Consider the following 14,187-nt stretch of genomic DNA (forward strand, 5'->3'; position numbering starts at 1 on the left):
CCGTCTCTGAGATCCCAGCTTGCGGAAAGCTGGTTTCGGGGTTTTTTTTTAGCTTCTATATTTGTTAAAATGTTTCAAACTGCTGGCTCAGAGGCAAGGCAGGCGGGGAACATTGGTTTCCTCCATCACTGAAGCAAGCAAGCCTCATGTTAGTTTCAAGCTGCCTGGCTGCCGGCAGCCATCTTGGCTGACAGTTAATTTGCATATCTCGCTGATTAGCCAATGGGAAGGGTAGCGGTCGTACGCCAATTACCATGTTTCTCTTTTATTAGATAGGATAGATAGATAACATTAATCAGCCATTTTTGTTAGCAGAATTTGTATAACATTTATTTCATTTAATGCATGACTAAGGTTAAAAATGTGGGTGACAGATTGAACATTAAGCTCAGAGAAACTTAACGTATTTAGCTGTTTACTACCTATAGCAACAATAAATCATGATATAGATCTGGTGTTATATAATACATGTGTCAGACTGCTAAACTTTTTGTAATTCTTAACTTCAGATTATTAGCTGCAGAATTAAACTGTTAGCCTTTTTCCAAAGGCAGTTTTTAGGCCTCTGTTGAATAACTGTAAATACCAGCTATATACACTGAGCTTTTTGTAAAGACTGGCAGCATTTATCTAGTATTCATTTGCTGTTTGATTATATTTGAGTGCTACTGTTTTGTGTTCATTAGCCACTTTCAAAACAGAGAGAAGCCTAGAACTAAAGGAGTTGGGCACCTATAGTAACAGTGAGGTTTGCTCCCTTTGCTTATGTCCTTATGCTCCTTACTCATGGGCACTTCTACAGTCCCCTATCTCCTGTGTCCTTATTTTGAAGGAAATACAAAGTAAATCTTGAGGCCTGACAGCCTAGGTTTCTGTCAATCCCTTTCCTGAGAACCAGAGTAGCATAATGGAGGTGGCTGCTAATTAGTGAGTAGAATTGTTGTTGTTTCTCTGACTATATTTCTGGTGTTGTCCACAGGTTTGGGGGAGATATAGAGGGAAGTTTTGTCCCACTTACCAGCTTTCAGTTATGCCCATGTGCTTGCTGCTGTCTGGTTTCTGTTCTTACACCATTGGGTATAGCTTTTGGGTTGAAAATGGGTGTTATCTCCACAGTAAACAGTTGGTTTAAAAAGCAGATGGGAGTTGGAAGAAGCTGGATCCTCAGTTTAACTCTGCAGCTGATTGGGACTTCTAGGAGCAGAGATGACTGTGTGGTCAAACACTTGGCTGACAGTACATGTCTTAGATGTGTGTTGATGGAGCTGTGACACATTGCATAGCCTTTTCTCAGGGTAGGAGTCTAGGATCAGGTGTGAAGTGTGGCGAGGTTGGCATCCTGAGCTCTCCTAGAGGTACTCCTTGCTTAGCTTCCACAGGGCAGAAGTGACAGGGCAACTGTGTGGGATTCATAGAGAGCTGAAGGAACCCGGACCCGACAGCCTGATCTTCAGGTATTAGGTGGGGAGGCCAGGTGATAAGTCCCACTGTGTGGCACACATGCTTTAGGTATCCAAACTCTGATCTCAGTGCTTCATGTAATAGTTATTGTTCCTCTTATTGCTATAGAACTATGTGTTTAGACACATGTTTTTATCTATGGACATTTTGCATTTAAAATTTTTTCTTTTTTTTTTCTTTGAAAAGGATATTATGAACAGTGAGAAAAGTTATGATTCCCTGCCCAATTTTACTGCTGCCGACTGTAAGTATTTAATCATGCTGAAGGCAGTAATGTTTAGTGTGTCCTTGTGTGTGTATGCTATTGTGTCAGAATTGTAATGTGTGAAACACTTGAAAGATGAGAACCGCAAGCATCATTGTTGATACAAGTCAAGTGTAAGATTTAGTCTAAATGTCTCAGAAGAATATTTTGGAGTGTTAAAATAAAAAAAATGGAACTAGTCCATAATTTTCTAGAGAATGAAGTTCTTCCTGATACTTGGGCTGTGTTGTGTCTCAGATGAAGAGAAAAAAAAGGTGTATATAATATTTTTACAGCATGATACACAGTTATAACTAACAATTTGCTGGTGTTTTATTATGCTTATTTTAATGAGTGTATATTTGAAATGGGACATAGTTCTGTTGTATAAGAAGAAACTTTTGCTGAGAAGTACACTTTGACTTCCTGAAATAGGGAGGACTTCTGCTTTTAAAAAATTTTCTCATTTAGCATTGTCAATAGTGAATTCCTCTCTCTTAGTTTCATTTTCTTTTATATTCTGTTTGAAGAATTCCTTTTAATTTGATATTGCCAACCAATAATCAAAAGATGAACAAAAGCCAAGGGTTTATTCCCTAAAAGACAGAGTGTCCTGACATGTCATGATGTATTGAAAGTCTTTACAGGACAGACTCTTCCTTCCAGGTCTAAGGCTTCTTGGCATAGGAAGAAACCAGTACATCGACCTGATGAATCAGTGTAGATCGTCAAAAGTAAGTTAGTCATTTCCCTTGCTCTTTCATTTCTTGTCCTCCTGATCACAGTCTGATTAATTTTTCAAGTGTTAGAAATAATGAATTGTAATTTATCTGATCAAGTAAAGTATGCTTTATACAGAAACTGTACAAAAAATTAGTATTCTCTAGGCTATCACTTAAATGATTATTTAATTAAAACAATTGAAGGCATAGAACATATAGTTAATTTTTTAAAATATTTTTATTGATTTCAGAGAGGAAGGGAGGAGGAGGGAGAGAAGGGAGGGAGGGGGAGAGAGAGAGAGAGAGAGAGAGAGAGAGAAAGAAAGAGAAAGAGAGAAAGAGAGAAACATCAGTGATGAGAGAGAAGCATTGATCAGCTGCCTCCTGCCCACAACCCGGACATGTGCCTTGACAGGGGAATCAAACTGTGACTTCCCCGTTCATAGGTTGACACTAAACCACTGACCCACACGGCTGGGCTATTTTTAAAATTAATTTTGTTCTGTTGGTCTTTTTTCTTGCTCATTCTACTCCCAGGGTTCACTTAGTGGGTGAAGTGAGTACACTTTTTCAAATGCATTTTCACATCCTGGGCTTCATTTTAGTCTGGATTTAGATCCAGATTTAATGATTAGTCTTTTCAAGTAATTTATTGTAAAATAATTTGAGATTATTTTCTACATTCAGTGTATCTAGAATAACAGATTCTTAGAAATGAGAATTTAAAAAGGTATTATCCTGTTAGAAACAGTCTTCAGATAGGATTGATGAAAAAGAAAGTAGTAAATTTAGACCAATTGCAAACTGTACTATTGCAGAAATTTTTCAGAAGGAAAACAGCTCGTGATCTTCTGCCAGTAAAGCCTGTAGAAATTGCTATAGAGGCTTGGTGGGTGGTGCAGGCTGGATATATCACAGAAGACGACATAAAGGTAATCTTATAAGTTATTTTTTATTTTTAAGACTATTTTTCATTGTAGTTCTCTAATTTTTAAAAAGTAACACTATTTTGTTTTCTTGAAGAAAATAAATTTAAATGACCTTATTAGACTAGAATATTGGTAGGTTCCCACGATACTCTTTAATAATGAGGGAGACTTGACTTGGTTCATGTGCAATATGGGAATTTTAATTCAATAGCAGTTTCAGGTAAATTGATGTGATGCTGCAGCTACCGACAGTCTTTTTGGCTAACACTTTTGAGCACTTGCTCTGTGCTTAGATGTGCCTGGCACTATTCCAGTGCTTTTATGTTGTCTAATTTGTTGCTCAGAGCAACCCAGAGGTATGTGTGATTTGTACCCCGTATCACATGAGGAATGTGAACAGAGAATTGAAGAGATGGCTCAAGTCATAGTGGTAATAAAGGTCCAGGATTTTCACCCAGTTTGCTATGGAGCCTGTGTTCTTAATTACTGTGCTAATTACTGTGTGAAGTGGTAGGTGCTTTGATAGGGGAGTAGTATCAAGGTGAAGGGAAGTGGTGCTGTCAGTGGTCAGACCACATTTGATATGAGCCTGTGGATTTTAGAAGAGACGCTGTACAGGAAAGAGGTGGGGTGACGGACAAGGGCCCAGAGACAAGGTCGGTCATATTCTGTGTGGCTGAAGAAATGTAAGTGAGCACGTGGATTTTTTGTTTGTTTGCATTTCATTTTACCCCAGAGGACAGATAAATCAAATGAGTGGAAGGCTTAGAAATTTTGTTTTAGTATAAGTATTTCCTAACAGAGCTGTATGTCATAAGATAGTGAACTTCTTACTCAGCATAATCATGTGGAGTTTGAATCAACTTTATTTTTGAGAGGTTCAGAATCACAGATGAATCAGATTCCAATTCAAAGAAGGTCAGTAAATACTGGTATTTATTAGTGAACATTTATTGCTTACCAGCAAATATTGTTATTTATAGTTACTTTGTTTTCTGAGTTCTGTTGGTAGCATCTTTTGGCACCTCAATTGATGGTTATGAGCTAACCTTTTTTGTTAGAGTTCTGAAGTGATAAATGAAAAAAAAAGTGTTGTTCATTCAACAAATGGCATCTAATCATTGGTTTAAACATGAATAGATTTGAGGAGACATGGACTAGTTAATTTGGACAGAACTTAATTGAAAATATTTTGCTTTTCTTAGATATGCACTTTGCCTGAGAAATGCGCTATTGATAAGATCATCGATGCAGGCCCTCAGCTCTCTGGATCACTAGATTACAATGTAGTACATAGTAAGTGGTTAGTAGAAATGGTCTTTTGTCAACATAAAAACGTGTTTTAAGGCTTCAACAATTAATAGCAATTACTTATTAATTAGATAAAAATAGTAATATTTCCTAAAGGCATGTTATTGTGTGAAATGCGACCATAGTCCATTGTTTTCCACTGTGGCTATAATTAGTCACATCCACTAGAAATTTATACAAATGGATCATAGAAAAATTTTTAGTTCTGAGCATATGAGGGAAGCTGAGATTTGAAAACTATAATTCTTCAGTTTACTTTTTCACATGGCATTCACTTGTATGAATCTTTACTACAGCAAATTAAGAATCAGTTGTTTTTTTAAATGTTTAGTATTCCATCTAAAAGAAGGTGCTTTTGCTTCTATAGGTTTATATAACAAAGGATTTATTTATCTGGATGTACCAATATCCGATGACAGTTGTATAGCAGGTAAGCATATGCTAATATTTTTCCATTTTTTTTAATCGCTCTGGGCACAGAATTATTACTCTATTGAGTTAGACAGATCATTCTAGGATCTTTGATGTTACAATTTTGCAAAGAAACTCTTTTTTCTCATTACTCTGTATTCCTTATTTTTATTTTTATAGTATTTTGTGTACATACTATATTAAAGTAATAGAAACCTAAGATAAATTTCTCACAATACTAAATCAGAGTATTGTTTTTATAAATTTATGTCACATTTTAGTCCTTGCTTGGTGCATTACAGCTTTTATATACAGTAATATCATAGAATTGTGTATTCTCCATTTCCACTTATCTGTGCCTTATATTTCATGTCACTACCATATTTTTTATCTTCATCTTCTCACTTTCTACTTTACCCAAGTTAAATCAATGAGGCCCTTGTGTATTTCATTTTACACTTATGGGGTATATCAATTCATTAAATCATTCCCATATTGCTGGTTATTTAGATTATTTCCAGTGTTTTGCTACAATAGTGATGTGGTTAACATTTTTGAACACAGGATGGAGCTCTTTTCCTATAGGTTAGATTTCTTACTGATTTGTAGGAATACTTGTTATATGTTACAAGCATGTATTCTAGCATTCTTGTTGTGTTATCTTTTATTATTCTAAGGTATTTAATATTTGTGTGATCAGTTATAAAGTGTCAAAAAAATTCCAGAGAATGGCCTCACTATTAACAATTGACTGGTGATAGAGCTTCTAAGAAAATACTTTCTCATATCAGTGTTGAATCTTTTTTTTTTCCTCTCTGTCTTTCAGTGTTGAATCTTGCCTGGTTATCATGCACTAGTGTGTCCTGATCTTCATTTGTGTTAGCATGTGTTATGATTCTTTAATAATGCATTTGTATAGACATGAATTCTATTTTAAGCTTGGGAGACAGCTAAAAAACTCAATGAAATACTAATTCTGGTTTGTATAGTGGGTGCTATAACAAATCAAATACTAGTTTTAAAATTTGAAAGATTTTGACAAGGAATTAATTTCTGGAAGACAGGTGATAGTGGCTTCCTGTCACCATTGGAAAGTACGAAAGCTTTACTCTGGTCCCTACTCTCATTTGATAAACTGACTGAGTCATCTGAGATCCACCTAAAGAGATTGGTCTTTGATTGGTTCATTTCAGTCCATTTTGATAGTTTAAATATTATATTGGCTCAGGTTATCTTTAAGTTTTGAAGGGAGCATCAGAGAAGGGCTGAATGGATGGCTTCTCTATTACAGTGTCATGTTCTTGCCATGGCTCACACAGTATCTGGCAAGTTTTGGTGGTACAGACAAGACCCATGGTATTATAACTGCTGTCACCATGTTACCTCTGGCTGTTCCCCAAATTGGAATAACCCATGAAAGGAAAGCAGTTTGATAACATGGAAGTCATCAAATTCAGCACAAAAGACACCTGACAGTGATTTCAAAGGAAGCAGTCCAGCTATGTTTCAACAAAAAAACAAGTACTGTGAATGGTGGAACAAATAAATGTGGGGAGAGAAATACTTTGACGAGAATAATTACGAAAGGGTCTGTTGCTAAATAAAATCTATTTATTCCATCATCACATTTTATACTTGTACATTTTATGTCTACCCTTTCCTTTTAGAGCTTTTAGATTTCTATTGTGCTTAGATAGAGTTCTTCTAGGTTATATAAACAGCCTAAAAGTTCTTAAAAACCTTTGTTATATATTTTTAAAACTGTAATCTTGGACTTTTTTCCTACGTGATGTGAAATAAGGGCCCAACTTAAATTTTCTTCACTTGGATAACCCATAGCATTTGGATAAATGCTAGCATGTTTTTTCAATAACTCATTATCACTGAATAGAAGTATAATTTGTCATATATTAAATTTCCCTCTATATTGGATTAATTATCATATCCTTTATTCTTCACTTACTTGTTTTTATTCTTAGGCCATATTATTTTCATTACGACGACTTAGAGTAATCTTTAATATTAGTTATAGCCAGGCCTTCGTTCTGTCTTTTCTTTATAACTTACTTGGCTATTCCTAGGTGCTTTTAAAAAATATTTATTTTTATTAATATTTTTTGAGTAGGCAATAATTATGATATAAAATTCTAAATTTACAAAAGGTATAAAAACATCTGCTTCCCACCCCAGTTAGCAACCACTGTTAAATTTTTGTATATTCTTCCAAAAGTATACTAAGCACATAGCATATATGTATATGTCTTTTTGTGTGTGTGGTTTTATTTTTATACAGATTGTGTATTCTAGCTCATACTTTTTTAAAAAGCAATATATCTTGGAAACTATTCTATATCTTATCATATAGAATGCCCTCATTCTTTTTGCCTATATGTATATTTCTAACCTCCCAGTACTGTGGTTTTCTCATCTCTAAAATAGGGGTATAGTATTGAACAATTCATGAGGTTAAAAGGATTGAGTGAAATTGTATATGTAAAGTATCTGGCAGTTGTCTGGCACTAAGTAAGTGTTCAATGAATATTTGTTATTACTAATTGTTACACAAATGGTAATGTAGTAAAAAACTAATTATATCAACTATGGGAATTCTAAAATATTTCTATAAAGAAACCTTTGATCCTTAAAAGTACTTGGATGACTGGAACCATGGGTAGCACTAACTTAGAAGATAATGTGTTCCAGATCTGACGTGAACAACCCCTCCTGAAATGTACATTGTGGTTCTTCACGTGTCTTCATTTGGGCCCCTTGAATTTTGTCTGATTTTTCTCTGTTTGGAATAATTTATATGGTGTTAGGGTCAGGGGACACAGAGAGACCCTAATTTTGCTATGGTCTAAGCACTTCTGCTTTCTCACAAAATTTTCAAGGGAAATGTGCCCACGGGGCAAAGGGAAGCACGGTGCCTGTTATCGCCTGGGCAGAGTGCTCTGCTAAATTGGATTAGAGCATCTGGACCAAAGAGAGGCAACTAGTGAGTGTGGAGAGCCAGGATTGGGCTGTGCAAGGTCTTGACTTTCTTCCCACTGAGAGGATACAGAATAGAGAGCCCCAAAGAGGAAATTACACCAGTGATGGCTGGTAAAAGTGGGTGGCAGTCACATAGATGTGTTTCCCTCTTCTCTGGATGGAGTGGGGATGATGGGAGAAAGGCAGAGAGCCAATACTTTCAATCCATCTGTTTTTTTGGGTAGCCTAGTAAGCCAGTCCTTTGCTTTTCTGCCTTAGCTCAGTCCCCTCTGCTGCCTTCCCATTCTGAAGCAGCCCCAGTTCCCTGGCCTTGCTACCAAGCCCATGTCCTCGAGCACTTCCTCTGCCTCTAGTGCTGAGAGGTCCATGGGGATCAGTTACTGTCTGTAGGATTTATGCTCTACCATCAGTCCTGTGTGTAGACAGGGTTGTACATGGCCTTAACTTTAGGAGTCTTGGTATTGAGTGGGTAAAGTAAATCAAAAGCTGAATTTAGTCTTTTAAGTGAGAAGTTTCTCTTTTTGAATAGCTATTTGAATTGCACATTCTTGTTTTATGAAATAACTGAGAGAAGTCTATTTTGTTTATTTTAGTTCCTCCTCTTGAAGGTTTTGTAATGAATCGAGTGCAAGGTGATTATTTTGAAACTCTGCTCTATAAGATATTTGTTTCAATAGATGAGCATACTAATGTTGCAGAGGTGAGTGTACCAGCGTCTTGTGAAAGAATTTAACCTCAAGATTATAAGTTTGTGTAAAGTAGGTAAAATTATTTAATGATACAGTCAAAATGTTTTAAAAACTTGTTCATGGGTAGATCATGGACTGTTACTATGCTTTAGTCACTATTCTTAAGTTATTTTCTGCATATATAAAATTTGGTAAATAACTTTTTATAGGACTTTACAGTCTTGCTCCGGGTAACAACATGAGAGAGGGACCACATATATGACAGTGGCTGCATAAGATTATCATGGAGCTGAGACATTTTCTATGGCCTAGTGACATGCACATAGCACAATGAACTGTTTTTGTGCTGGTTTCCGTCTGTGGATAGTAATGTTATCAGCTAGACTTGTGCACTTTCCACAGTCTTTCCCCTTTCTAAACCAGTGTTACCGCTGGACCTACCCTTGTGGTTCTTGTTACAATTTTGCAGAATGCCCTTCAGCAATATCCATTAGCAGACTTTGAAGAAAACAAGTTTCTTACTTTTAGGCACTGGAATGTACAAGGCACCTGTTGGTTGGTAGGATGGGTGGGGAGGTTGGGCAGAAAAAAAAAGTAGCCCAAATGATCAGTTATGGAAATCAAGAGCTAAAACACAGGAGCCTGGAGGAGTGGGCAGGTAGGAGGTGGCGCGGCTCTTTATCTAGTCCAGGGCCTGGCAATGTGTTTATTCCAGATAGCCTTCTTTGGAATGGACGGCTCTGCACTCAAAACTTAAACCAGGCACTTAATTACAAACAGAAAAGCCAGCTGTAGGGCCTGAACTACAGTTACTCAATTACTCACGTGTTTGTGGTGATGCCAGTGTGAACACACCCACTGCACGGCCAGCAGTGCGAAAGTACGGCACACACAATCACAGTAGGGGCTATATCATCTAGGTTGGTGTAAGTACACTCTGATGTTCCCCCAAAATGAAAATGTCTAATGTCGAATTTCTTAGAATGTACCTGTCTTTAAGTATTGCATGACTGTATAATAAAAGGATTGTAGACTATTTCTCATTGTAGACTATTGCTCATGGAAATTTCTTATTTTAAATTAGATAAAATTAAAGAGGAAGGTATCTTAAATTGTTAAGGTCATTACCTGAATTCATACTACTCTAACCATTTTAGAGATATGGAAAGGAGAAAGTTCTGATTGCAAAATTTATTCAGTCTTCCAGATGTTCATAATTTAAAATGTTGCTGATTATAGTTAAAGTGTCTATTGCAACCATGTAATATGCTGATAATTCTAACAATGTAAAACAATTTTTTATTTTATTTTCCAGCTTGCAAATGTCCTTGAGATAGACTTATCCCTGGTGAAGGTATATAATTTTTATACTCTTTTTACTTACAGTGTAAATACTGAATGGATTTTATCATATACTAGAGGCCCAGTGCATGAGTTCATGCACGAGTGGGGTCCCTCAGCTTGGCTGGCGATTGGGGCTAATCGGGGCCGGCTGGCCCGGGGGAAGGACCATGGGAGGTTGGCTGGCTGTGGGAGGTTGGCTGTGGGAGCACACTGACCACCAGGGGGTCAGCTCCTGCTTTGAGCGTCTGCTCCCCTAGTGGTCAGTGCGCATCATAGCGACCGGTCGTTCGGTCGTAACGGTTGCTTAGGCATATATGTATATATTTATCTTGACAAGCTACCAAGAAACAGGCAGTGAGATTCTTTTTAGCTGTCGGAGGACGTGTGCAGAGGACGTGCTCACAAGATAGAAAAGAGCAAGATAAGGGCCCCCATGGAGTGAAAAGGAGGGCGCACCCACACTCTTTGCTGAGCAGGAAGCAGGCTGATCGGTGTCTTGTGATGAGATAATTAAAGCAACAGCTCCGATACTGGGGATAGATTTAGGGAGGGCCAGGCCAGAAAATTGGATGCCTTCCCTCTCTGACACATGTGAAGTCATGGGGACAAACAGGCCTACTGAAAATTGCTTTTTTTTACCTGTGGGTGAAAATGCTTGAGGATCACTATAGGTATAGTCTGTGATACTATTTTGTCTACAGAGGCTCTGATATCTGGTTTATTTTAAATGCTCATTTCCTATTTCTTTCAGAATGCTGTTTCAATGTATTGCCGATTGGGCTTTGCCCATAAGAAGGGACAAGTAATAAATTTGGATCAACTTCATTCATCGTGGAGAAATGTTCCATCTATAAACAGATTAAAGTAATTCATTTATTTAGTATGAGATATTAGAATTTTTATTTGGAAAAAAACGTATAGTCTTACACACTAAAATTTTACCTGTTCACTCTGTCATTTGAGGTGAACCCTATATATTAGTAGTCTTTTTAAAAAATCTTGTGTGTGTGTGATGAATTGTTTTTAGAATCTGAAGAAAATTAAGAATCTCCCCAGGAAAAAAGCATATACAATATTTCACATATAATTTTAATGGCTTCTTGAATTCCCTGAAGCCTGTCCATGGGTCTTGGTTCAGAACCCTTGTTCTATGAGGCACAGCATTTTGGGGCTACATCTCAATTTCAGACTTGGAAATGACTGGATTTAGATAGGTGTTTATAATTTAAGTACTGCCTTCATTAGCTACTTTATATCATCCTATGATTTTTAAAAGCGAATGATTTCTTCATCAATAGGAGTACGTTAGATCCGCAGAGGATGCTGCTGTCCTGGGACGGTGGGGAAAGCAGGAGTCCTGTACAGGAAGCGTCGTCGGCTACTGACACCGATACAAACAGTCAGGAGGATCCAGGTCAGCAGTCCCTCAGTTTAATTTGGAGTCTCTCTACAGATACAGTGTGTGTCAGCACATACACCCACAGAGTGGACTCTCTACACCTATTTTATAGTTTTGTTCTAGATTTCACTCATTCAAGATGCCATCTTTGAGTACTTAACAATATGTTGGGCACTGATCTAGGTCTTTAGGGTATAAAATAGACAAAAATGTAGTACCTTCCTTCTAATAATTAAGTCTAGGAAGAGAGAAGGCAGTGCAACCACAGAAATCACAATGTGAGAAGTGTTGTAGTGCTTGTGGGAGCAGAAGAGAGCCCTCTTACTGCCTACAGAGGTTCTGGAAGCCTCAGGGAGAAGATGATACTTGCTGGTGAGTGAGGGGAGGCCATCGCACGCGCTTCCACAAAGGGAGGCAAAGCATGGGGGATGAGTGAGGAGGTTGCACCTGGTTTTATGTCCAGGGGCAGGGCAGCACAGCATGGTCTCCCAATTCTCCCCCAGTGACTTGTCTGAAGAGGTTAGGCTAGTTGGTCTTATTCATCTGGCAGTTATCAAGTCTTGGTTCATTATTGCTTTTCAAGAAATTGACTACAAAAGTGAGTGCCTTTAAAATACGTGGGGGTTTTTTTGTTTGTTTTTTTGGTTATGTTGGAGATAGTACCGGGACCTCTTAGGTTGACAATATTGCTTATACTTAATTATGTACTTTCTAATTATTAAATAAAGGCAAAATGAAATACATTCTTATTCCAAATGATAAGCAAAGTATACTTTTCATTTACTTAATCTTAAATTACAATTTTTTCCCCAGCTGACACAGCCAGTGTAAGCAGTTTAAGTTTGTCTACAGGATATACAAAGCGTATTGCATTTCTGTTTGACTCAACTCTCACTGCCTTTTTGATGATGGGAAATCTTTCACCAGTAAGTCAAATTCTTGTTCAAATATAAAAATGTTTCAAGATTAGATATAAAATAATTCAACGCTCTGTCTTTTTTATAAGTACTAGATTTATTCTTGAAAACATAACTGCCTTTGTTTTATATTCCTTAGTAACTTTTTAGTGATGGTTACGTGTGTAATTAGAAGAATCAGACTCTTACCTCAAGTTTAAATATATTGGAAAGCATAATCTTCTATAGTAATAAAAATGTAATATGCTAATTAGACCAGATGTCCTTCTGGGCAACCTTCCGGACGAAGTCCGGGATGTGAGGGAAGCCCAGATGCCTGCCAGTGGCCAGAGGGAATCCCGGGACCTGGGTGCCTGCTGATGGCTAGAGGGAAACCGGCTCCCGGGTTCCAGAGGGAAGTTGGTGCCAGCAGCCAGGGGAAGGAAGGCCTACTCTTGCATGAATTTCGTGCATTGGGCCTCTAGTCCTATCTAATAATAGACAAACAGAGTAATTGACCGTATCTTTGCTATGCCTCCCATGGGCTAATAAGCACGATATGCAAATTAACCGCCAATAAAGATAGTACTTAATTTGCATATGTAGGCTCCAAGCGGCGGAGTGAAGACTGAAGGTGAGCTGGAACCACAAAGGCGGCTCCGGCCTGGGCCGCGAAGACGGAGTCCAGCCTCCCAGGGCAGGCCTGAGGTGCAGGTAACCAGGGCTGGCCGAGGCTTGTGCTGCCGGCAGTGGCAGCAGCAGAGATGTGATGGGGGCGTTGCCTTCCCCTGATTGCTGGGTTGCCTCCTGCCCCTGAGGGCTCCCAAACTGTGAGAGGGGGCAGGCCGGGCTGAGGGACCCCCCCCCCCCCCCAGTGCATGAATTTTCATGCATCGGGCCTCTAGTATAAATATTAGATGCTATGCGCAGCATAAAATGGGAAAACTAGAACTTGAGTGACTTGTATAAGGCAGTGAAATACATTTTAGTGTTTTTGTTTTTGCTTTATTGCAGAACTTGAAAAGCCATGCAGTCACCATGTTCGAAGTTGGCAAACTCTCAGATGAGTCTCTGGACAGCTTTCTTATAGAACTGGAAAAGGTAAGTCTAGATTGCTGACTATGGGCTCTCAGGGCATTTGGAACATGTTTTTGCTTGTTATTGATTTATGTAGATTTTTGGTATATTCTTGCTTGTTCCTACCTCATTTCCCACCTGAACACTGTGGTAGTCATTGAGATTTAAACATATTGAGTAGATGAATACATTTTGTGATTTTAAAAATGATTTGTCTATCTCACTTAACAGCATAATTTGACATAAAGGAGAAATAAGGTATAGAAATCTTAGTCTGGTGTAGTTTTTTACACTGCATTTTTCTAAAATAGCCTTTATGTATGTATGTATGTATGTATGTATGTGGGACTCTCTAAAATCTCTTAAACAATTTCATTTGAAGTTTTTTCCCACCTATTTTAAATTTGGAATAATGTTTCTGGGTATCATGCCATACAGGGTGAGGCAAAAGTAGGTTTACAGTTGTTTATGTAGCAAATAATACAATCCTAATAAAAGAGAAACATGGTAATTGGCGTATGACCGCTACCCTTCCCATTGGTTAATCAGGGCGATATGCAAATTAACTGCCAGCCAAGATGGCATCCGGCAGCCAGGCAGCTTGAAACTAACAGGCTTGCTTGCTTCAGTGACGGAGGACTCCAACGTTCCCCGCCTGCCCCTGCAGGCCTCTGACCTGCAAGCAACGATGTAACAAACATAGAAGCTAAACA

At 38.0% G+C, this 14,187-nt stretch overlaps 1 protein-coding gene across 1 annotated transcript in view; it reads left to right on the forward strand.

Moving 5' to 3' along the window:
- The window catches only part of FAM91A1 (family with sequence similarity 91 member A1), a 38,673-nt gene that overhangs the window by 3,982 nt on the left and 20,504 nt on the right, over positions 1 to 14,187 (forward strand). The window contains exons 3-13 of the mRNA XM_015566288.1: positions 1,648 to 1,705; positions 2,372 to 2,439; positions 3,246 to 3,359; positions 4,562 to 4,652; positions 5,035 to 5,097; positions 8,663 to 8,769; positions 10,074 to 10,112; positions 10,854 to 10,966; positions 11,401 to 11,516; positions 12,315 to 12,427; positions 13,412 to 13,498. Coding sequence (XP_015421774.1) covers positions 1,648 to 1,705; positions 2,372 to 2,439; positions 3,246 to 3,359; positions 4,562 to 4,652; positions 5,035 to 5,097; positions 8,663 to 8,769; positions 10,074 to 10,112; positions 10,854 to 10,966; positions 11,401 to 11,516; positions 12,315 to 12,427; positions 13,412 to 13,498 — 969 coding nt within the window. The remainder of the gene's footprint in view (positions 1 to 1,647; positions 1,706 to 2,371; positions 2,440 to 3,245; positions 3,360 to 4,561; positions 4,653 to 5,034; positions 5,098 to 8,662; positions 8,770 to 10,073; positions 10,113 to 10,853; positions 10,967 to 11,400; positions 11,517 to 12,314; positions 12,428 to 13,411; positions 13,499 to 14,187) is intronic.

This window comes from Myotis davidii, unplaced genomic scaffold (assembly GCF_000327345.1).
Source record: "Myotis davidii unplaced genomic scaffold, ASM32734v1 scaffold200, whole genome shotgun sequence".
Classification (NCBI taxonomy): domain Eukaryota; kingdom Metazoa; phylum Chordata; class Mammalia; order Chiroptera; family Vespertilionidae; genus Myotis; species Myotis davidii.